General features: G+C 40.9%; 1 protein-coding gene across 9 annotated transcripts in view; it reads left to right on the top strand.

The window, feature by feature from the left end:
- Positions 1-23,951, top strand: part of NR3C2 (nuclear receptor subfamily 3 group C member 2) — a 356,613-nt gene that overhangs the window by 287,383 nt on the left and 45,279 nt on the right. For all 9 annotated transcript variants that reach the window (XM_008992565.5, XM_035292341.3, XM_078366026.1 and 6 more), the window contains 2 exon segments: positions 1,157-1,507; positions 3,428-3,572. In XM_008992565.5, the coding sequence (XP_008990813.1) occupies positions 1,157-1,507; positions 3,428-3,572 (496 nt within the window).

The raw sequence follows: 23,951 nt of genomic DNA on the forward strand, positions 1-23,951 counted from the left end.
TACGTCTGCTTTTCCTTGAAACAGTTCTAAAAATCAGATTTCTGTGCCTCAAATCTTTTATTAAAGAGACGATCTATAAATTAATTATTGAAGTTTAAAAATTTTGTTAATTTTCAACTTTTTAAAGACAGGAGTTATGTCTTACTTATCTTTTAAGCCTGGTTTCAATATTTAATATAGCTCTTTGTGGATGATGGCTTATCTTTATCTGAATTGTAAAATTTTCTGTGATGAATATGATAAATATTTTGGCTATCATTGTAAACAGAAATTACTCTATTTTTAAAAACATAGTCCTATTCTATGTTAAATTTGTGTCCTGTAAATTCCTTATGACTGTTAGAATTAGGTAGAAGATGTCTGTTTCCTTAAGAATTTTAAATAAATTGAAATGTTACATTTGAAACCTAAGTGATTCCCGCATACCTAAGCTCAGTTTGACACTTCTGAACTTTTTTTTTTAAATCCATTCTCTCATTCATCTGTCTTCCCAATTATCTATCCATCTACCCATCTACTTTCTAACCTCTCCCACCTCCTTTCCTATTCGCATATGAAGTAATTTATCCTTCCTCTGAACTCTACTTCAGATATACGAGATGTGTGATCTGATATTTTTTAAACTTTCTGGTCTCCATTTCCTTATTCTAAAATGAGAATTACAGCAGTATAAAAGTATTAAATTGGTTAATTTATATAAAGCATTTAGAACAGTGCCTGGCATTAGTAAGCATTTGATAAATTTTAGCTGTTTTCGTTTTTATCATGGTATCAGTCTCTGCCTGCACTGCAGTGCAGTTGGTGGTACATTTCCCAACTCCTTCCCCACTGGGCTGAACACTTGTTGAGGACAAGGTAAGGCTTGATTATACTCAACATTTTAGCTGGGTTCTTGTGCAGCTTATGCAATCTCTTAATAGAAGACAGGCAATAAGGAATTGTAAAATTAATGAAAGAAGGAAGGAATGTGTTCTCCTAATACCCATAATAAGCAATAATATTTGGGCTTTATACATTTTCTCTTAATGGAATAAACAGTCATCTTCCTATTGATGTAACAAGACCTGTTGAGAAGAAAACTGTGCTTTAACCAATCTAAGTCAATAAATTTCCAATATAATTTTAATTTGGCCTTATTATTTATGCTTTCTTATAGCACGAAAGTCAAAGAAGTTGGGAAAGTTAAAAGGTATTCACGAGGAGCAGCCACAGCAGCAGCAGCCCCCACCCCCGCCCCCACCCCCGCAAAGCCCAGAGGAAGGGACGACGTACATCGCACCCGCAAAAGAGCCCTCAGTCAACACAGCGCTGGTTCCTCAGCTCTCCACAATCTCGCGAGCACTCACGCCTTCCCCCGCTATGGTCCTTGAAAACATTGAACCCGAAGTTGTGTATGCAGGCTATGACAACTCAAAACCAGACACAGCCGAAAATCTGCTCTCCACGCTCAACCGCTTAGCAGGCAAACAAATGATCCAAGTCGTGAAATGGGCAAAGGTACTTCCAGGTAGGATCGCCCCTCCTTTCACAGGCTGCATCCTGAACTTAACAAGTCTGGGCAACAGACTTCACCATCTCCAACCATGCAGCAGGAGTTAGCTTTCCATGAAATCCTGATAGCACATTTTTTAATGGATAGCAAATTGATCAAGTGAATAGGAAAAATATGGGTACTGTATTCATTTCTTCTGAGAATGCAGGATTAAGGATTTTATTGTTAAAATGACAGATACACTTCTTATGTTCAATAACAAAATGGAAAATTTCATCCAAAAATATTAATAAGGTAAAATATATTCTGTTCATGAAATCACAAGCTGACCCATCATTAGCAGCTCATAACGAGGGTTAATCTAAGGGTAGACCAAGTAAGCCAAAGCCTACCAAGTAAGTTGTAGGAGACCTGGAATGACTCTTCTGTCTAAAAAAAATCACCTTGCCTCCAGCACTCTTTAAATTGTCCCTGAAATTCCTATTTTAGTCATTTTTTTGTTTCGTGGAATTTAATTAATAAGGCTCCTCTTAATCTACAGAAACATCACTTAGAAATTGCCATTATAGCCGGGTGCAGTGGCTCATGCCTGTAATCCCAGCACTTTGGGAGGCTGAGATGGGCGGATCACAAGGTCAGGAGATCAAGACCATCCTAACCAACATGGTGAAACCCCATCTCTACTAAAAATACAAAAATTAGCTGGGTTTGGTTGCGTGTGCCTGTAATTCCAGCTACTCGGGAGGCTGAGGCAGGAGAATCACTTGAATCCAGGAGGCAGAGGTTGCAATGAGCCAGGATCGCAACACTGCACTGCAGCCTGGTGACAAAGTGAGACGCTGTCTCAAAAAAAGAAAGAAAAGAAACTGCCATTATGTTGTCTCAGTTTGTTAATCTAAAGCAGTTTCTGAGATTACTTGTGCTCAGCCAGCAGTTGTAAGGAAACAGTTGGGAAAGCTCCACTGACTGATTCTTTGAAGAGAAGCTTGCCCAGGCAGAAATTACACAGGCAGAAGAATAACATGGTGGTCCTGGGGACAGTGGGGCTGATTTTTAAAAAAAGAACAAAAGAAGGCCTGGTGCAGTGGCCCATGCCTGTAAGCGTAGCACTTTGGAAGGCCGAGGTAGGTGGATCACTTGAGGTCAGGAGTTGGAGACCAGCCTGGCCAACATGGTGAAACTCCGTCTCTACTGAAAATACAAAAATTAACTGGGCATCATGGCAGACACCTGTAACCTTAGCTACTTGAGAGCCTGAGGAAGGATAATCACTTAAAACCCCTGTTGCAGTGAGCCAGTATCATGCCACTGCACTCCAGTCTGGAAGACAGAATGAGACAGAATAAGACTCCATCTTAAAAAAAAAAAAAAAAAAAAGAAGAGCTTGAGTCTGTCAGCCAGAGAGGACAGGTGCCAAGGAAACATGTTCTACTTTAGAACTTTATCAAAGTCTGCTATCAACCTGGACCATAGGAGGCACCACATGCTCATTTTTTAAGCACCACCAACTCATGAACAATGGAATCTCCTACCGTTATGGCAAATACGCAGGGGTTGACAGTTATTAAATGACCCTTTATTTTAGCGTTATTAATTGTGGGTGGGAGCAAGCAAGTTTTGCAGGTTAATACAAATTCTCTCAATCTAACCAAGGGTTTTAGGCTGTCATCCATACTGAAACTCGCTGAACTTTCCAATTTTAGTTTGCCCTGACAGTTTACCCTCATCAAGAATTTAGGATGAATTTAAAATGAAATGTGGAACAGGGCTGGGCCTGTGGTGGGTGCCTGTAAATGACTGTTAAGTTGATTTGAGTCTATTAGAGAAGAGAAAAGTGAAAGAAAGGTGGCTGTTTAGGATTGACTTAAGAAGCGTCTTCCTGGAATGTACTTAAATGCTAAGTGTATTTCTGTGATTAATTGTTCTGTTCTTCAGGATTTAAAAACTTGCCTCTTGAGGACCAAATTACCCTAATCCAGTATTCTTGGATGTGTCTATCATCATTTGCCTTGAGCTGGAGATCGTACAAACATACGAACAGCCAATTTCTCTATTTTGCACCAGACCTAGTCTTTAATGAGTAAGTACCTATTAATTAGCCTTCATAAAATAAACTGCAGAGTTATTCGTTATGCTTTTTTTCAATAATATCTAAACAGATGTACATTTGTGAAAGAATATACTGAAACTGGCATCTTTTAACGTTAAAATTTTACAGATTTGGGGGAACTTAAAAATTATTCTTTGCAACATTATACTGTACACTTCTGAGTATATATAAATCAGTATATATAAATTCCACATAATAATATGTGGGATATATCCCAAAAGAAAGATGATCCAGTTGGCTCTAAAAATTGACTGGTACAAAGCCACAATTAATAGAAAACAGTCTCTTTTGGTATCGACTCCAATTGGGAAGACGATCTAATTTCTAGGAAATGTGAATGTATAAAGTGCCAGCTTTTACGAGCATCATATAATGGTTCTTTTGTTAACAGTATACAGCTGCTCAATGTGTTTTCATGACAATCGTAATTACCCTTCTGTGCTATCATAAAAGAAGCCAAAATGTTATTCTGTAGCGAAACATTTTTAGTTTTATGATACATTTTTAAAGACTGAAAGAATTGTAATCTGTTTTTCTTTGGCCACAAATTCCTTCCTATTTCAAGTTTACATTTTAATACTGTTTGCATTCCTCATTAGCACATTTTATTTATGTTTATATCTAGCAGTGCTTCTTTGTAATTGTTGGGTCAAGAAATACTTAAAAGGGAATATTTGAATTATGATAGTAACCACAGCCATATTCTAACAGATGGCTGTCTCTAGTGATAGGAGAATAGGGGTTTCAGTACAGGAGGAGGCAGATGAGAAATAGGGTGATAAAAGCAAGAAAATTAATGCAAAAGATTAAAAATATAGACGGTGCCAACATACCTCAGTAGCACCAGTAGTAATTTACCTAAAAGTACTAGTTCGCCCACATGTGATGTACTGCAAAGACAATTTTATTCCAAAAGTAAATTAGAAACATCAGTTGTTGGTTCTCAAGGTGGCCTTCTTTTGGCAATTTATCAAAAAGAATAATTTTAGTACTGCATCAGTTTTCACCAAAAGCGTAAAGCCAGGAAACTGACATGCATGTTTTCATTAACTTGTATTCCTCAATAATCAACTGATATTGTTGAATAGTAAACCTGTTTTAAAATATATTGTATAAACCAGAAGAAAAAACATATTAAAGAGGGTTCTTGTTCTAAAAGTACCTGTGGGTACATAAGAATCTCTATTAGTGTGATCGGTGTTTCAGCATTTGATTTTAACAGATTAAAACAACCCATTTAATCTTATTAATACATCTATCAATTTTTATCACAAAATGTGTATAACATAAAATTTTTCATTCTTAAGCGTACAACTCAGTGGCATTAATTACATTCACATTGTTGTGTGACCATTACCACTGTCCATATCCAGTACTTTTTCATTATCCCAAACAAATTCTAAACCTATTCAACAACCATTCCCCATTGTTCCTCCCCTAAGCTCCTGGTAACCTCCAGTCTATGAATTTACCTACTCTATATATTTAATATAAGTGGAATCATATAATATTTGTCCTTTTGTGCCTGGCTCATTTCACTTAACCTAATGTTTTCAGTGATCCATATTTAGTGTGCATCAGAATTCCATTCCTTCTTGTGGCAGGATAATATTCCATCATAGATATATCTAGTCAGTCCTTATTAGTGGATTCTGTAGTTGCATACTTGCTTACTGACTGTATTTATTTGTAATCTCAAAATCAGTACTCACAGGATTTTCATGGTCATTCACAGACAAATGCAGAGCAACAAAGAATTTGAGTTGCCAAGAGAGTACATTGCAGCTGAGCTCACACAAGGGGCCACTCCACCATCTTGTTTCAGCTCTCGTGCTATAGATTGTCATCCTTTTCAGTCTGTTTAGTGCCGCAAGTGTTGCATTTTCATGCCTTTTGGTGATTTCACCATTTAAGATGGCTGGCCCCTAGACATAGTGCTTAAGGGCTAGCTAGTGTTCCTCAATTCAAGACAGCTATGATATGCCTCACAGAGAAAATATGTGTGCCAGATAATCATCACTGAAGCATGGGGTATGGTTCTGTTGGCTGTAGTTCAATGTTAAGAAACTAGGAATATATGTTAGTAAGATGTCTTTAAGCAGAAACATACAGAAAACAAAATCAGGTATAAATCAGTTGATGAAATGTGACCAGAGGTTGTAAGGACCATTACCCCAAACTTTCCCCAGGAAGAATAGTTGAATATTTGCTAATTTAGTGTTTGCTGTGATTTTATAGAACATGACTACAGCAAATATTTTATCTAGTCATCTGTTAATGGGCACTTTGGTTCTTTCCACCTTTGATTATTGTGAATAACATTGCACTGAATATGGGTATACAAATGTGTCTTTGAGATGCTGCTTTCAATTCTTTCAGTACTTAGAACTAGAATCTCTGGGCATATGGTAACTCTATGTTTAACTTTTTAAGGAACCACCACACTTTTTCCACCGCAGTTGTACCATTTTACATTCCCACAAGCAACGTACAAGGGTTCTAATTTCTCCACTTCCTTGCCGGCACTTTTTTCTTTTTTGTTAACCATCCCAGTAGGCATGACATGGTATCTCACTGTGGTTTTCATTTTCATTTCCCTAATGACCAATGATGTTGGACTTTTCTTTTCTTTTTTTTTTTTTTTTTTTTGAGATGGAGTTTCACTCTTGTTACCCAGGCTGGAGTGCAATGGCGCGTTCTCAGCTCACCGCAACCTGGGTTCAGGCAATTCTCCTGCCTCAGCCTCCCGAGTAGCTGGGATTAGAGGCACGTGCCACCATGCCCAGCTAATTTTTTGTATTTTTAGTAGAGATGGGATTTCACTATGTTGACCAGGCTGGTCTCGATCTCTTGACCTCATGATCCACCCGCCTCGGCCTCCCAAAGTGCTGGGATTACAGGCTTGAGCCATCGCACCCGGCCCGGACATTTTTTCATGTGTCTATAGGCCATTCATTTATCTTCTCTGTAGAACTGTTCATGCAAGTTCCTTACATAGTTTTTAATTGGATTATATGTCTTTTTGTACTTGAATTGTAGGAGTTCTTTATATATTATGGATAGTAAACCCTTATCAGATACATGAGTTGTAATTATGTCTCTCAGTCTGTGGGTTGCCTTTTTTTTTTTTTTTTTTTTTTTTTTTTGAGACAGAGTTTCGCTCTTGTTACCCAGCTGGAGTGCAATGGCACGATCTCGGCTCACTGCAACCTCCGCCTCCTGGGTTCAGGCAATTCTCCTGCCTCAGCCTCCCGAGTAGCTGGGATTACAGGCACGCACCACCACGCCCAGCTAATTTTTTGTATTATTAGAAGAGACGGGGTTTCACCATGTTGACCAGGATGGTCTCGATCTCTTGAGCTCGTGATCCACCCGCCTCGGCCTCCCAAAGTGCTGGGATTACAGGCTTGAGCCACCAGGGTTGCCTTTTTACTCAAAGTGTCCTTTGAGGCATAGACATTTATCATTGTAGTGAAGTCAAAATCTCTTGTTGCCTTTTCTTTTGGTGTCACCTATTACTTTTTAATTGCTTGTAAGTATCTGAGTATACAGGGCTCCAAACAATTACAGAATTGTAAGAATGTTTTTTCATTAATGGAACCTAAGGGAAAGCACTTTATATTTGAAGCCTGGGAAAATTAATATACTTAAAGGGTTTTGGAAATAAATAAGAACCTCCCCCCAAAAAAAGGTCATATAAGCTTTGTGTATTTGTCTATTCTAGAAAATATTGATACAGATAAAATGGAAACAACAAGAGATAAATTCTTTCTAATATTGAAAGTAGTTAAATGTTATTGATATCATTATTAGAATGAATGTTTTGTTCTGTTCTTAAAACTTTTGACCTCAACCCAACCTAGACTTATGTAGCATTTCTTTCTCTCAATGGGAAAGAACAGAGCAGAGCTGTGCTTTTCCAAGGGGCTAGGGTGGGTACTACTCTGGGGAAGCAATTGGAACTTATATAAAGCCTTTTGGTCAAATTGTATCAAAAAGAGAGCATGATGTGGTAGCTCCATCACAGGGTACCATGATATACCCTACACATTTTAGGGAAATCAGTAAGTTGCAGAGGATGGCCAAATGCCTGTGCATACATGCTTCATCTTGAATTTATTCAAGGAATATTTTTTAGCTGTTGTCAATATTCTAAGCAGTAGTTTTAGAATAGTGAGAGAAAAAAATCCCTCTCCTAGAACTACAGTCTAATGAGAGACACAGAAATACTGAGTTCTATAAGTAAAATATCATTGTGATAAATATTGAAAGAAAAAGTGGTCTGAGAGCAGTTAATGGGAGAGATTGATCTACTCAGAAAAGTCATTCCTGGGAATGATTAAACTGGTGCTACCCAGGTGAAGGAAGTATAATGAGGGGGAAAGTGGATCTAGCCTGAGAAACCAGCATTTGCAAAGGTCCAGTGGTAGGAAGGAACATGGCCCTTCAGTGAACTGACAGCAAGACAGTGTGGCTGAAGGGGAGCCTAAGACCAGGTCATGTGAGTTTCAGAGGCCACCTTGGAGACTTGGTTCTTCATTTTAAGAGCAGTGGAAAAGCCATTGAGGTTTTCTAAGTGATAGGCTAACATTCCCAGATTTGTTTCTTGTAATGATCCCTCTGAATGCAAAATGGAAACAGGTTAGAAGTGAGTCAGAGCTGATGTTGAGACAGGAAGCTGTGATGGGAATCCAGGTGATATTATAAGGTGAAATCATCATGAATTGCTAGTGGTTGGACATTGGTAAAGACTGGAGAGGAGGAAGACGTAGCTGTCTAGGGAGACTTCTAAGCCTCTGCTGTAAGTGCCAGGAAGGATTTGGTGCCCCTCACTGGGATAGGGAATAAGGGAAGAAGACCCAGGTTTGGAAGGGCAAGGGGAGGGAGAGCCTAGGTCCAGTTCTGAGCATAAGATTGAATTGCCTTTGAAAAATTATCCAAAAAGACATATTACATAGGCAGTTATTTCTACAAGTCAGAAGCTAGAGAGGTGTCCTGGCTAATGTTAAAAATTTTGAACTCATTTTGGAGGTAGTAGTTAAAGGAGGAATGTGACATGGATCACAAGGAGAGGCTTTAAGAAAGGAGATGTGGCTACCCTATCAGGTGATATGCTGTTGTGACCCAGTGAGGTGTGAACTAGAAAACTCAAAGCACCCCTCACTCATTGCCTGCCTGTGCCTTACACATTCGTATCTTCTGAACGTGTTCTATGCTTTCCCTGAGCCATTACCTGTGCTTTTGTAGCTTCCACCAAAGTGGAGGCAGCGATCTGGCATTTTGTGTAAAGCAGTAGTGATGCCACTCACTGGAGGGCAGAGTGCATCCTCCCTTGCTCTCCCATCCACCCTTGGCTGTTTACACCACCTCTGACTTGGTGTCACCAGCTCTTGAGTGCATGTATCTCTGCCTCATTTTACTGGCACACCTCATCGAAGTCACAGACTCTGTCTTAATCATTTTTGAATCTAGCACCTGGCCTTATGCCTGAATCATAGTAGGTACTCCATGACTATTTGTGGAATAAATGAATTATTGAACAAATGAACCAAACAATCTATTAATCAGTCTGAAAGGGGCTTCCTAAGTTTACATTTCTGGTGATGAGGATGAAGTTTATGATGGAGTGTGATGTGGGGGTGCATGGCTTTCATGAACAGAGGCATTGCAGTATTTAAAACAGAGGAACTAAACTTTAAGAGTTGATCATTTGGGTCTGCCTTCAACTGTGACACGGATCTCAAAGTTCCCAAAGATCTTATCCTCCGGTATTAGTATCACTGGAGATGGAGGAGAGGTGGGAAATAGGGAATAATAAAGGAAACATTCTTTCCAATTTTTTTATTAAACATTGGGGTGAAGATATGAGTTAATACTTTAAATTAACGTAGAACTTTTCTTATTACAAACTCAAAACTTTTCAATATGTATTAAATGATTAATTATTCAATCTTACCTTGAAATAGCTTATCATATATTGCTACAGATCACTGCAAGTATTCAAATTTCTTATCAATTCACTACACATATTAAAACTCCCACTGAAGCCTGTAATGACATTTTTTTCCGTTTTTTTTTTTTTTTTTTTTTTTTTTTATAAATTCTGAAATGAAGTTTCAGTATTACTCTCTTTTACATCCTGGCTGATATTTTAAAATTAAGCATATATTAAAGACTTGCTTATACTACCTCAAGTAGTAGCCCAATACAAAATGTTTTCGGGATGATCTTTCACTGTCCTCATCGTCTGAACTTTGTATCATTTTGGTTCACAGACTGTTGGCGAGAGTGAGAGAGGGTTGATGGCTTACTGGCACTTCATGTGCCTCTGTGGACTCTCTGAGTATCTCTCCGGGAGGAAGGTGACTCCCACCCACACCATCCTGTGTCTGAAGCCCTAGTTGTGTGATGGCAGCTCCGTTAGAAGAGTACACAATTCAGTTGCCATCGGTTACCTCTTGTCACGTTTTGATGGGGCACTGCCTGTTTGTGTCCCCAGTCATTGGGGTCATTGTGCTGGCGCAGTCCAGTTGTCCTCAGTGGGAGCTCTCCCCGGGCCAACCTGCCAACGTTACAGTGCTGTTGAGGTCCCTTTGCACCTAACATTCTGAAGTGGGCTGTGTGTTCCAAAGTCTGTCCAACCGTGGTGGAGGCTGGGATCAGAGGAGACCCAGAGGTCTCATGGAGACCAGGGGTGGTTGGAGGTATGGGGAGCCCCACCATCCCCTACCACAGGGAGTGGTGGATCTTCCTGAGCCCCTGGAGGTGACTTCTGTGCCTGGACCGTTGCCCCAGCAGGGTTAGGGCCAGCGATAGATGGAGACAGCATTTCTGATGAGAGAAGTCAGGGATGTCTGATGAAGTGGTCAGCCGCCCCTTCAATGGTGGCTTTTGTTTCTCCTCCTCTCTCCCCAGCCCTCTTCCTCTTCTCCTCCTTTCGTGTTAGGATTTCTCACTTCTCCTTGGCTTACTGGGAAACTGTTGTGTGGTTTCTGCACCCTTTTCTTCTCACTTCTCCCCGCTCCTTCCCTTTCTTTCCCTTCCCTCTCCCCTCCTTCCTTCTCTCCATCTCTCTCCTTCTCCTTCCACCTCCTGCTACCCCATATACCTCTTTTCCTGCCACTGAGAAGCCTCCTCCTGAGATTTACATTGTTTTTTTTTTTTTTTTTTCTTTTCTCTTTTTAAATTTCTGGGTAAGTATGAGGGAATAAAGTTCAAAAAAAGGAAAAAAGTCCTCCTTCCATGTCTTATTTTTCCATTGCACCCTATGAAAACCCAGGCCTCCCAACAGCAGCAAGAGGGCCAAGGCCGCTGCAGACGGCCTGACTGTGAAAGCAGCGCCCCCTGCAGGTGGCACACGTGCTGCCGGCCTCACCGTGAACCCACTGTTCCCAGCAGCGAATTTATCTGGGTCTGCAGCAACCTTAATTCTTGCCTCCTCAAAAGAAGTAATTTGAATGAAGGGCAGAAGGAGAGACTGAGTCAAATGTTACAGCAGGAGTGAAAGTATATTAAAATGCTTTAGAGCAGGAACAAAAGGAAGTAAAGTAACCTTGGAAGAGGGTGAAGCAGGTGACTTGAGAGATCAAGTGTTTGATTTGACTTTTGACTTGGGGTCTTACACGCTGGCATGCTTTCTGGGGGACTGTGTCTCTTTTCCCCTGATTCTTCCCTTGAGGTGAGCTGTCCGTATGTGGGGTTCCCTGCTGGAACTTCGGAGGGGAGCGTGCACAGTGTTTACTGGAGTTGTACAAATGCTCACTTGAGGTGTTCCTCCCTTACCAGTCCAGTATTCTCAGAAGGCCATAACAGTTAAACTCCACCATTTTGCCTCTTAATGCGCTTCCCTCAGCCCACTCACCCAGCTCCTGAGATCCTATCAGGAAGCTGCTGATCACCAGTTTCAGGTTTTTCTATCTATTAGGAGACCACCTTTTCCTGCCACTGGCTGACACTAATTGTTATTCTAGAGAAAGTATAACAACTGCCTGACCACCACCTGAAGGTCACCTGACATTCCTGGTGGCAGTGAGAGGGACCTCTCCTGCCCTGTGCACGTCTGCCTGCCCACTGTAACACCACTACTGCCTATTTTGCATCTGGCTCTCTTCATTCCAACCTGGCCCTCAGAGACAGTGGAGCCTGAGACTCTTGAATAAAGAAAAGCAAGGTCATAAGAAGAAAATAGTTCATTTTCATCTGCAAAGGGCAGAAGCACTCCAGAATGGAAATTGTGTTTTTACACAAAAGTGGTGTTGAGAGACCATCTTCCCACCTGAATGAGGCTAGACAGAGAGAACTCTAGGAGAAGGTACAGTGGCATGGAGGAGGTTTTATAAGCTACAAATAAGAACAGCCATTCAGTTTTATATATAATGACAGAAGAAAGGTAGCTACAAGTCCACCAAACCAGAATTATTTCCTTCCCTCCTTTCCCCCACTTCTTTTAAAAATAGTATTTATTCCTCTTTGTCAATCTGTCATAGTGATAAGAATTAGAGTTGGAGTAGAAAGTCACTTCTAACCAGACATACCACCTCACACCTGTAATCCCAGCACTTTGGAAAGCTGAGGCAGGAGGATTGTTTGAGCCCAGGAGGCGGAGGTTGCGGTGAGCTGAGATGACGCCATTTCACTCCAGCCTGAGTGACAGAGTGAGACTCCATCACAATAATAATAATAATAATAAGTTGTCATCTCAGTGAATTTCCTCAAGGGCTTTACTAGCACCCTTAGTAGCCACATTGGCCTCCTTTTGGTACATTGAGGATCCAAACTCATTCCTGATTCAACATCTGTTCTCTGTGCAGGAAGACGGCTCTTTCGAGTCTTCGTGTCTCAGCTCTAAATATTCCTTGTTCAGAGAGATTTTGCCTGACCATCTGTATTAGGCTGTTCTTGCATTGCCATAGAGAAATACCTGAGACTGGGAAATTTATGTATACAAAAAGGAGGTTTAATTGGCTCATGGTTCTACAGACTGTACAGGAGGCATAGCACCAGTATGTGCTTCTGGGGAGGTCTCAGGAAGCTTCCCATCATGGCAGAAGGTGAAGGGGGAACAGGCACATCACATGGCAAAAGCAGGAGCAAGGTGTGGGAGGGGGTGTGCCACATCACCAGGAGGACACCATTCAGACCAAGGGGATGGTGCTGAATCGTTGATTAGAAATCCACCCCCAAGGCTGGGCTTGGTGACCCACACCTGTGATACCAGCACTTTGGAAGTCTATGTGGGTGGATTACTTGATTGCTACTCGGGAGTTCGAGATTAGCCTGGGCAACATGGTGAAACCCTGTCTCTACCAAATATAGAAATATAAAAAATTAGTTGGGCCTGTGGTCCCAGCTACTCAGGAAGCTGAGGTGGGAGAATCACTTGAGCCCAGGAGGTGGAGGTTGCAGAGAGCCATGATTGTGCCACTGCACTCCAGCCTGGGTGACAGAGCAAGGCCCTGTAGAGGGGGGAAAAAAAGAAAGAAGCCCATCCCTGAGATCCAGTCACTCCCATCAGGCCCCACCTCCAACACTGAGAATTACAATTTGACATGAGATTTAGGAAGGACACATAATCAAACTATATGATCTAGAATCTGCAGATCCCAGATCTGATCAGATCTAGGACAGACAAAAAGATTCCTGCCATTTCCCTCCCCCTTTTATCACGTGTGTGTTTTCTCCCTAGTAAGCCTCCTGCCTGCATTAGTGTAGGCTCTGGGAGGGCAGGAACCTGGCCTGTCTGATTTACCTTTGCATTGCCAGCTCCTAGAACACTGCCTGGCATTAGTTAAGCGCTTGATGAACTAATTAATTTTAAAATGTTATTTTCAGCATTATTTCCTGCTGCTTCTCTGCGTACACTCCACACCAGCCAAATTAACCTTTCTCTTCCCTGGGTCTTTCCACTGCTGTGCCTTTGCTCCTAATACTTCCCTTCTCCCTCCCTCAAGCCCAACCCAAAGCATACTTTCTCCCTGCTGACTTGTCTTACTGTTAAAGAATGACATTTCCTCCATAAATTCCATAGCAGCAGTGCCCAACCTTTTGGGCACCAGGGACTGGTTTTGTGGAAGACAATTTTTCCACAGACCCTGGCAGGGTGTGGGGATGGTTTCAGGATGAAACTGTTCCACCTCAGCTTATCAGGCATTAGTTAGATTCTCATAAGGAGCATGCAACCTAGATCCCTCGCATGTACAGTTCAGCTAGGCTTCGCACTCCTGTGAGAATCTGATGCTGCTGCTGATCTGACAGGAGGCAGAGCTCAGGCAGTGACACTCACTCACCTGCCATTCACCTCCTGCTGTGGGGCGCAGTTCCTAACAAGCCATGGACTATCATACAGTCAGTGCCCCCAGGCTTGGGGACACCTGCTCTATAGTACTTCTTTTATATCTCAATCATTTGGTACTTACTGTGTCTTTTTCTGTTTTTTACTCCAGATATACTGTAAATGCCTAGAGTACAGAAAATACCCTTGTTAAAGTTATCCATAGTGTCTAGCAAAATGTGTGTGTGTGTGTGTGTGTGTGTGTGTGTCTGTGTGACAGATGGAGTCTCGCTCTGTCGCCCAGGCTGGATGCACTGGCGTGTTCTTGGTTCACTGCAACTTCTGCCTCCCGGGTTCAAGCGATTCTCCTGCCCAGCCTCCCAAGTAGCTGGGACTACAGGCACCCACTAGCACGCCTAGCTAAATTTTGTATTTTTAGTGGAGACAGGGTTTCACCGTGTTGGCCAGGCTGGTCTCAAACTCCTGAGTAACAATAAAGCAATCTGCCCACACGGCCTCCCAAAGTGCTGGGATTACAGGCATGAGCCACCACGCCTAGTTGCAAAATACTTTATATATAACTGGCACTTGGTATCTGTTTCTAGTTTGTTATTGTGTGCTCTTTCTGGCACATGGATCAGAGCTCAGTTTCCTGATGTGGATTGACCTTATGTTTTGGGAGCTTAACATGTAAAGTTAATGAAAAAGATTCAGTTTTGCAGACTTCTTTCAACTTTACTCCAAGAGTACTGCTGTATGTTAATATTCCATGTATGATATTTCTTGTAGTGTTCTTGAGAAATTTTCTAAGGAGTTAATGAAGCTGGGTAATTGCCAGGATAGTATGAGATTAAAGCAAAACAAATATGAGACTGCAAATGGAATGAACCGTTTATATATTACTATATTGGGATCAGATAGAGTAGTAATAATGCAAGCAAAACATGCAAGCTTTATTCTGGCTAACTAGGGAGAGCTATTTTTCGTTTTTAATAAAAGTCAAAAACTGTTCAAGATCATATATGATCTTTAAAAGGCTTAGTGTGGCTAAATTAGCATATCACTTTTTACTTCAGTTAACATGCTCAAGGGCGTTGGCCTCTTCAGCTAAAAATGCTCTTCTTTGCAATATAAAATAAAATCCCTGGGATAAAGTTCTTTCTTTCTTTTTAACTTCTGTAGAGACGGGGCCGCACTGTGTTGCACGGGCACCGCACTGGCACAATAGCTCACTGCAGCCTCAATCTCCTGGGCTTGGACGACCCTCCTGCCTCAGCCTCTTAAGTAGCTGGGAATATAGGCACGTGACACCACAACTGGTTAATTTATTCTTATTTTTTAGAGACAGGGTTTCACTCTGTCACCCGGGCTGGAGTGCAGTGACATGGTCATGACTCATCATAACATCGAACTCCTGAGCTCAAGCAGTCCTCCCACCTCGGGCTTCCAAGTAGCTGGATTTACAGGCGTGAGACACCATGCCCAGCTTGGAGTAGATTTCTTTATTGAAAATTTGGTAAACGGAGAAAAACTATTTTTTATGTGGTGATTCTATTCCAAGATTAGGGCAGGTGGTAAGGAATGGGTCAGTCAACTATAAGACCAAGGAAGGCTCCAGACTTCCCCCACTTGACAGAGGTCACAAGACCTAGAGATAGTAGCTCTGCTGGCACTGCTCTGGATTGAAGAAGAGGAACACACTTTGCCTGTGTCTTGCTGTTTAAAGCATTTTATGAACTTCTGTCCTTAGACATTTCCAGAACTGAAACTGAACCACACGATTATTTTTATTATATCACATGAGCGATGATTTTCGTTTTATATTTTTCCCCTTTTCCTCCCATGAACCCCAAGCTTATTTAATAGGGTTATGTTGGGGAGGGCTCTGAAAAGGTTGCTTAGTTTTCCCTGGGTTCTGGCATCTGACACTTTTCTGAAAGAAACAAGTGGAGGATGAAGGGAAACAAACAAGAAGGTCCTGTTTAGAGACCCTCAGCCTCGTTACTAAAGCACACTTGTGAACTTGGATCAGTAGAGGTGCAGTAACAGTGTTGCCTGAGCCAACATGCATACCTGCAGCTGTGGCAACCTTGTTTGTCATCGTCACAGACATCATCTGTGCCCCTCTACTTTGAAGCAGACACCACTTCAAGAGAAGCAGTGGAATTAGCAGTTTATAAACTCCCCACTTCCTGTCTGCTGCAGCTGTATGCCGCTCTCCACTCACCTGGGCCCTGAAGTGCAAAAGTAACTGATAATCAGTAGTTTAGGGGGAGATGTGAAGGATTCTGAGCTGATACTGGAAGCTTATGAAAGGTGTCGTGCTAAATACCATCTCCAATACTCCATGTGATTTAATTCTCATAACTCTGTGAGTCTGGAATTTATTATCCTGCTTTTAAAAATGAGGAGACCAAAGCCTAAAGTTTTGAACACAGGTGTCTCTCTGTCCAAAGCTCAGAATTTTTCAGCTACAGAAAGGCTTCCACCTTGACTATGAAATTTGAATTTTCAGGCAGTTACACACAGTATAGAGCGTTGGAGCCTAATAATGGTTTCAGACACAATATATATCTGGAACTCTTACTGACCAATCATCATTGTTTGCAATAACACAATCCCTGAGACTCGTCAATTTAAAGAACCAAGATTTATTTCTTACAGTTCTAGAGACTGAGAAGGCTGAGATGAAGGAGGCCACATCTGACAGGAACCTTCCTGCCACATCATCTTATGGTAGAAGGCAGAAGGGCGAGAAAGAGAATGTGCATGAGCACAAAGGGGCTGAAACTTGCTTTTATAACAAATCCTCTCTCAAGATAATCCACTCCTATGAACATTAATCCATCTATGAGGGCAGCATGACCTAGTCACCAGTTATTAGACTCCACCTCTCAACACTATTGCATTTGGGATTAACTTTCTATCATGTACTTTGGGAGACATATTCAAATTATAGCACTAATCATATATCATCTCATAAGAATCATCCTTTAAAATAAGTGAGATGGTCAGGCTCATGCCTGTAATCCCAGAACTTCAGGAGGCTAAGGTGGGCAGATCGCTTGAACCCAGGAGTTCAAGACCATCCTAGGCAACGTAGCAAAACCCTTGACTCTACAAAAAATACAAAAATCAGCCAGGTGTGGTGGTGTGTGCCTGTGGCCCCAGGTATTGAGAGGCTGAGATAGGAGGATCCACCTGAGCCCAGGGAAGTTGAGGCCACAGTGAGCCTAGATCGCACCACTGCACTCCAGCCTGGGCGACAGAGCAAGACCCTGTGTCAAAAAAAGATAAAATAGGTGAGAGAGACGTGCCTAATATAATAATAAACAACACAAACGGGAAATAAAGTATTCTTAGAAAAACTGGAACTTTGGTTCATATGTTTAATTATTTCTCCATATTTGTTTTTCTTCTGATATCATGACAGTACTTAAGAGCTCAGCTGTTAAGGCCGAGTCACTAACATGGTTGTTAGTGAGCTTCGTGTTGTTGAGTGAGTGAGCCTTCATGTCCCTTCTACAGCGTGAGGGAATTAGCCCAGACCAGCTGTTTGTAAACCTTGTGTTCTCAGAACCCTTTTACACTCTCAAATTATTGACAGTCCCGACAAGCTTTTCTTTATGTAAGTTGTATCTGTTGATATTTACCCATATTAGAAATTAAAACAACTTTTCTAAAATACTCATTTATCAATTTATTTTAATTGAAACATAAAGCCATTATATATTATGTAAATAACATAAAATGAATATTTTTATGAAAAATAACTTTTTTTCAAAAAAAAAGTAAGAATGACATTGTTTTGCCTGCTTGCAAATTCCTTTAATCTGGCATTCACTTTTCTTCTTATTACATTTAGTCTGTTGTGATGGGTTGTTTTCGGGGAGGTATATGAAAAAAATTTAGCCTCACTCATATATATGATTGGAAAAAAGAGGATCTAACAGACTCCTTGAAAAAGTTTTGGGGTCACCCTGGAGCCCTCAGACCACATTTTAAGAACCACTCACTAAGGTGATCTTTAAAACCAACCCAGACCCTAATTCTGCCTGGCTTTGGAGAAGCCTCACTCAAGGTCTGGATCTGTTTCCTCATTCAAGAAAGGCTTAATCTATATGTCAGATGCTGTAAAATCAAAGCTAGATAGAACATAGTCCCTGAAAGGGCTCATAGTCTAGTAGCAAAATAGGTACAGAGCCTCCCACATGCCATTTACTGTACTTGATGCTTTTGTATAAATCATCTTATTTATAGACAATTGTATTTTAAAGTAGATATTATTGTCACTCTTTCATAAATGATGCAGCTGCCTTGGCAGAGAGAGAGCCAGTAAATTATCTAAGATCACATCACCCTGAGAAATGGGCCTCAGGTCTGAGTCTGGGACTCTCCTCACAGTGTACACTGTTTCCATTATACCACATTTCTCCTCTCATCTGCACAATGATGGAGATGGAAGAGTCTCCAAGGTTCCCTATGGTTATGATTGTATAGTGCTACCGTATCAGTGAGATAACTTATTCTCATAGCTGTGAGGACATGTGGTTAGAATGTGTTCCAAAAAGGAGTACAATATTATAAATTAATATCGTAATCACTTCCCCTAAAGTGAGATTAAAAATCTCTTTATTTTTACTATTTAGCTGAAAGATGAGCAAGGACCAGCATTTCACCAGTCAGTAGTAAATACTGAGACTATCTACACCATGGTGGCTACTGTGTAGAATCGAAGGAAATGAAACATGTAAGGTCCATCCTCTAGAATTCTATAGTGTAGTTGGTGAGGTGCTGGACAAATAAGACCTAGATGCATAAATAGTGGCCCAACAAGGTGAAGACAAATGACAAGTGACAGGTGTTACACATGGGCACTGCAGGAGTTTAAAAAGCAGGTGGTTCTTTTGGACTGCAGCGGTCAAGGAACGCTGCTGGGCAAAACTGTGTAGCTCAAAAGCCATGTTGTCCTCTGAGAGGGTCAGAATTGGATGGGTGTAGTGAAGCAGGTGGCACGACCCAGGCGTGAGATACAGGAAAGGGGATGGGTCTCTGCAATCCAGAATTGAAGCTGTCAAATCACAGGGCCCAAAGAACTGCAGGCTTATGTGTCAGAGGGAGGGTGCTGTTTCTTTTCCCCTCTCCTCTTGTTCCCTCTCCATTTCCGCTTCCCTTCCTTTCCTCCATGGCTGGCCCCCTGCCTTTCTCCTCTCACTTTTTTGTTTCTGCTTGACCCTTTCTCTTTCTCTTTCCCTTCCTTTTGCTCCATAGCCCTTCCCAATCTTATGCAGAATGAGTGGGACAGTGTCATTTTTATTGAATAAAAATGCTACATCCCATTGTCTTACGTTTGAAATTAGGCATCTTAAGGCTTTTACAGACTTTTCCAGAGAGAACACAGACTGGACGAAGTTGTTTGGTTTTTTTCTTTTGTTTTGTTTTGTTTTGACTTCAGTGTGGACTTCTGTGCTCTTTTCTTAGAGATGGTTACTCTAAATTGAACACTTTTATTTTGCAGCTCCACCAGTCCTTGGCCTTAAAATCATTGAAATTTCAGTTCCAGAAATTACTCAGAGGAATGACTTTGCTTTATTGTTATTTTTCCCTGATGGCTTGTCTTAGTTTGCTTGTGCCACTGTTCACAAAGTACCTGAGACTTCGTAATGTATAAACAACAGACATTTCGTTTCTTACAGTCCTAGAGGCTGAGAAGTCCAAGATGCAGGTGCCGGCAGGTGTAGTGTGTGGGAAGGGCTGCCACCTGCTTCCAAGATGGCACTTTGTGTTGCTGCTTCTACCAGAGGAAAAGCACATCATGTCCTCACGTGGCAGAAGGGACAGAGGGCCACACTCACCCCCCTCAACCCTTTCCTAAGGGCCCTGATCCCATCCATGAGGGCTCTGTTCTCACTACTTGATCTCCTCCTACAGGTGATTGTAGCAGGTTACTGAACAGTGAAGCCTAGGCCTCACCTCTTACTAGCACATTGATAATTTGTGTCAATATATGAATTTTGAGAGACACACTCAGACCATACCACCGCTGTTCCTTTTCCTTGTTGCAGAAATCATTGCTGTCAACTGGCTGCCCCCACCCTCTTTCCTTCCCTCTCAGGTTCTGCTGCCCTCCAGCTCTTTGTACAGAGCATCACAGTGAAGGAGGGCTTGGATTGCACTCGCCTCTCTCTCACAAGGTTGCCAAGAGCCCAGTGTGCTATTCAAGAATCACAGGGACGGCTGTGCATGGTGGTTCACACCTGCAATCCTAGCACTTTGCCAACATGTGCTGGCCAACATGCTGAACATGTAATCCCAGCCTGGCCAACATGGTGAAACCCCATTTCCACTAAAAAAAAAAAAAAAAAAAAAAAAAATTAGCCAGGCATGGTCACATGCCTGTAATCCCAGCTACTCAGAAGGCTGAGGCAGGAGAATCACTTGAACCTGTGAGGCAGAGGTTGCAGTGAGCCGAGATTGCGCCACTGCACTCCAGCCTGAGTGACAGAGCAAGACTCAGTCTCAAAAGAAAAACAAAATAGAATCACAGGGAGCTAACACTTTTAATGTGTTGTCCCTAACACTCACTTCTTCTAAGCAATGAACACAAAAAACCAACAAATCATTTATCATTAAAGAGAAACTGTGCAGCTACTTAGTTCTGAATTTTGAAGTAGTGGTGAAGGTTAGACAATGTCACTTTTGCCCCTCATCTGTCTTGAAAATGAATATCATACAAGGGGATTAAAAGGATAAAAATTTAGGCTATATGTTGACTAATCATTGTGTTCATGTCATTTTGTGTACAGGAGTAGTGTGTGTTTCAGTGTTGATGTTTTACGGGAAACGAATGTCACTGCTGATATAGTGGCCTGGTGGTGTTACACTTATTTCACCCAGTAATGAATGATGCAGTGGTTCATAGTGTCCTGAACAAAATCTGCTTTGTGACAGATGTTAGGAATCAGTAATAAGAAAGGACACGTGGCTAATCTCTAATAAATTAATTGAGTTGGATATCACCCTTTTCTATTCAGGCAGATGACGTATCAGCTTTTAGATGATTCAAATAGAAGGAACTACCTTTCCCACAGAATTGTGGCATCCAAAAATGTTTTCTAGGGTCTAATTTGATTAATGAATTTAATCATGTCTGTGAGAACAGAGTTTCTGGGGCTTTAGCTGTTTTCTTCTTCCAAAGTAAAAAGAAAAGTTAGAAAGCAAGTGCGCTCACTTTATGGGATCACAGATTTCAAAATAGAAAAAGAAATCTGTGATCCCATAAAGTGAGCACACCTGCTTTCTGCCATCCTTGTCTCTACCCTAACACATTCACATATCTGCTAAAATCACATCTGCCCATGTGAGATGCTCTCTGCCTTTGCCTTGGAAGCATAATTGTGCACCCAGATTTTATCAGAGTAAATGTCCTTCTCTTACACCATCCTGTGCCAGCTTCTGGTAACTGGAGCAATGAGACTTTTTACTTTAGGAAGAATGTGACTCCATGATTTGCTGGTTAATACAGATCTTTTATTGTAGTAGGAAAAAGTGGTTTCCTGTCACCCTTTACCCAAACAGTAGTCTGGTAACATTTCCAAATTAGCATTTATTGAATTTTAAGAATGTGAACAAAGTTACTAATAAAGGAATCCTACCTTTTTGCAGACCCATTTTATAAGTGAGGAGACAAATGGTAGTCGTTTATTGAAAGTAAACAATGTCTTTACATTTATACCCAAAATGTCCCTGTATGAAGCAGTAAGAGCTCACCGAAGGTTTTCTGTCTTCTGTTTAACCATCTAAGATCTCTATACCATTAAATTTTCAGAAATTTAGTATTAAAATCTATAGCCTTGCCTACAAATATGAGGCTTGATAGTGAAAAAAAATATTTCACTAGAGAATTTTTTTTTTAAACAGGTTCTCACTCCTGTCGTCCAGGCTGGAGTGCAGTGGCACGATCATGGCTCACCGCATACTCAGCTTTCTGGGCTCAGGTGATTCTCTCATCTCAGCCTCCTGAGTAGCTGGGGACTAGAGGCACACACCACCACACCCTACTAACTTTTGTATTATTAGTAGAGACAGGGTTCTGCTATGTTGCCCAGCTTGGTCTTGAACTCTTGGACTCAAGTGATCTGTCTGCCTCAGCCTCCCAAAGTGCTGGGATTACAGGCGTGAGCCACTATTCCTGGCATTGGGAATGTTGTTCTTCTGTATTCTTTCTGTGAATGTAACAACTCTGGCAGTAAGTTTTAACTAGCATTTATGAAGTGGTCATGAGTCTCCAATCTTGCTATTGGGCATTTTAACCTTAACACAGCAGTTAAGAGACCAGAATCTGAGGCCAGACTACCTGGGTTCAAATCCTAGCATGCTCTTTTCAGTAAGGTTTGACTGTCTTTTCAAAACATTTCTTGGAATAAGCATATTATTGTAGTCTAGTCAACACCTAGAGCCTGTTCCTCTGTCAAAGCTATGTATAAACTTTCTTACCAAAGCCTAGAATTTAACAATTTATTTTACTAAATCTTAAAACAGCCAATGAATTTCTACTAGAATGGCCTCTGGTCGTAGCTCTTCTAGTAAGAACTCAGTGCCAAGCATATTAATGTACTTCTCTGTACCAAGGCCCCCTAGTATCCATATGGATAATATCCAGTGAACTATTGTTCCTTTTTAATCTCCTGCAGTTTGCTCTGTATCTTCCTTACTTCAGTGTGTGATGTCTAGACACACATCTCAGAAACAGATGTGCCTCACATGATACAGTAAGCAGTCCTGAAAAGTTGCTTAGAAATCAGTTTTTTAAGTGAATTGTATTGGTACTGGCCTGCCTGGGGAAATTCACAATTCAAGGAACACTCAGATTAAACCTTTGGTCAAGCAAAACATTTTTGTAATGTGATTTATAACAGATAACCCCAATTTTAACTTTCTCCAAAATCTGAATTTCACAGTGGATGATGGATACATGTTTACTTTCCTGCACTAAAGACATATATCCTTGTACCCGCCCCCAAAAAACTGCTGACTATATAAGTTATTTTAAAATCTACTATATAAAGGAATGTTTTTAAGAATACTATATATAGAATTTATGGTTTAAAAATTTGTTTCCAGACTTTTAGGACTATCAGTGGTAAATTACAGTTGCCATATGACAAGATCCCTTCTAGATTTTTAGATTGTCACATGTTGTTCTGATCTGTGTAACATGCATTAAAGTCAGTGGATATTGTGATGTTGAAGTCCACGGGCAGTTGTATGAAAACGTATCTTTTCTGGAACATCAACTGAGGTGATAAAATCCTGAATTAGCTTTTAACTATTATAGAATTGACCATATAAAATTAAGAGAGAACAGCTGGATATTGTGGAGACCAATGGGACATTAGTCTCTCTAACACATTAGTTCAGTGAGGCAGACCACAATGGCATTCTCAGCTGATTTCTAGACCCCCCAACTGAGTTCCACTCTGCTTATAAGTCAACTATCCAAGTACTATAAAAATGATCAGATGTCAGAACTGCAGCTAGCAAAATCATCGTTCTACACATATATGTTGTTAGTTAAGGAAAAATTAGTAAGACTCTAAAAAAAATTAAAAACAGTAAACTGGAATAATTTGAATGTTCAAATTGGGGTCATTTTTATTCTAATTGAGGTTCAAAAGAAAAAATAACCTGTTTTTCTGCAAGCTGTTTTTTAGGAATATAATAAACCTGAGACATGGGCCATCTGTTATACTGACCATGTAACAAGATGTTAGATTTATTTAGACACGATGCAGTTTGCAGTATCAGATGTAAGATCTGGTCTTTCAGGTTGGCTGTGATTACATGTGTCCACCACAACAGTCAAGTTATTTAAACTGTCTGTTGCAAGATTGACATTATTGCTGCCTGCATTCTGATAATGTAACACACACACATTCCTAGAGGTAGTTTACTGAAGTAATAAATCGTATGTTAGGAAACATGTTTATTGAGAGGCCTCTTGAGAGTCCAGAGACTTCAAGACTGAGCAAAACAAAACAACCTTTGTTTTGTTAATATCTACAAAGTAAAGAACAGCT

This window comes from Callithrix jacchus, chromosome 3 (genome assembly GCF_049354715.1).
Source record: "Callithrix jacchus isolate 240 chromosome 3, calJac240_pri, whole genome shotgun sequence".
Classification (NCBI taxonomy): domain Eukaryota; kingdom Metazoa; phylum Chordata; class Mammalia; order Primates; family Cebidae; genus Callithrix; species Callithrix jacchus.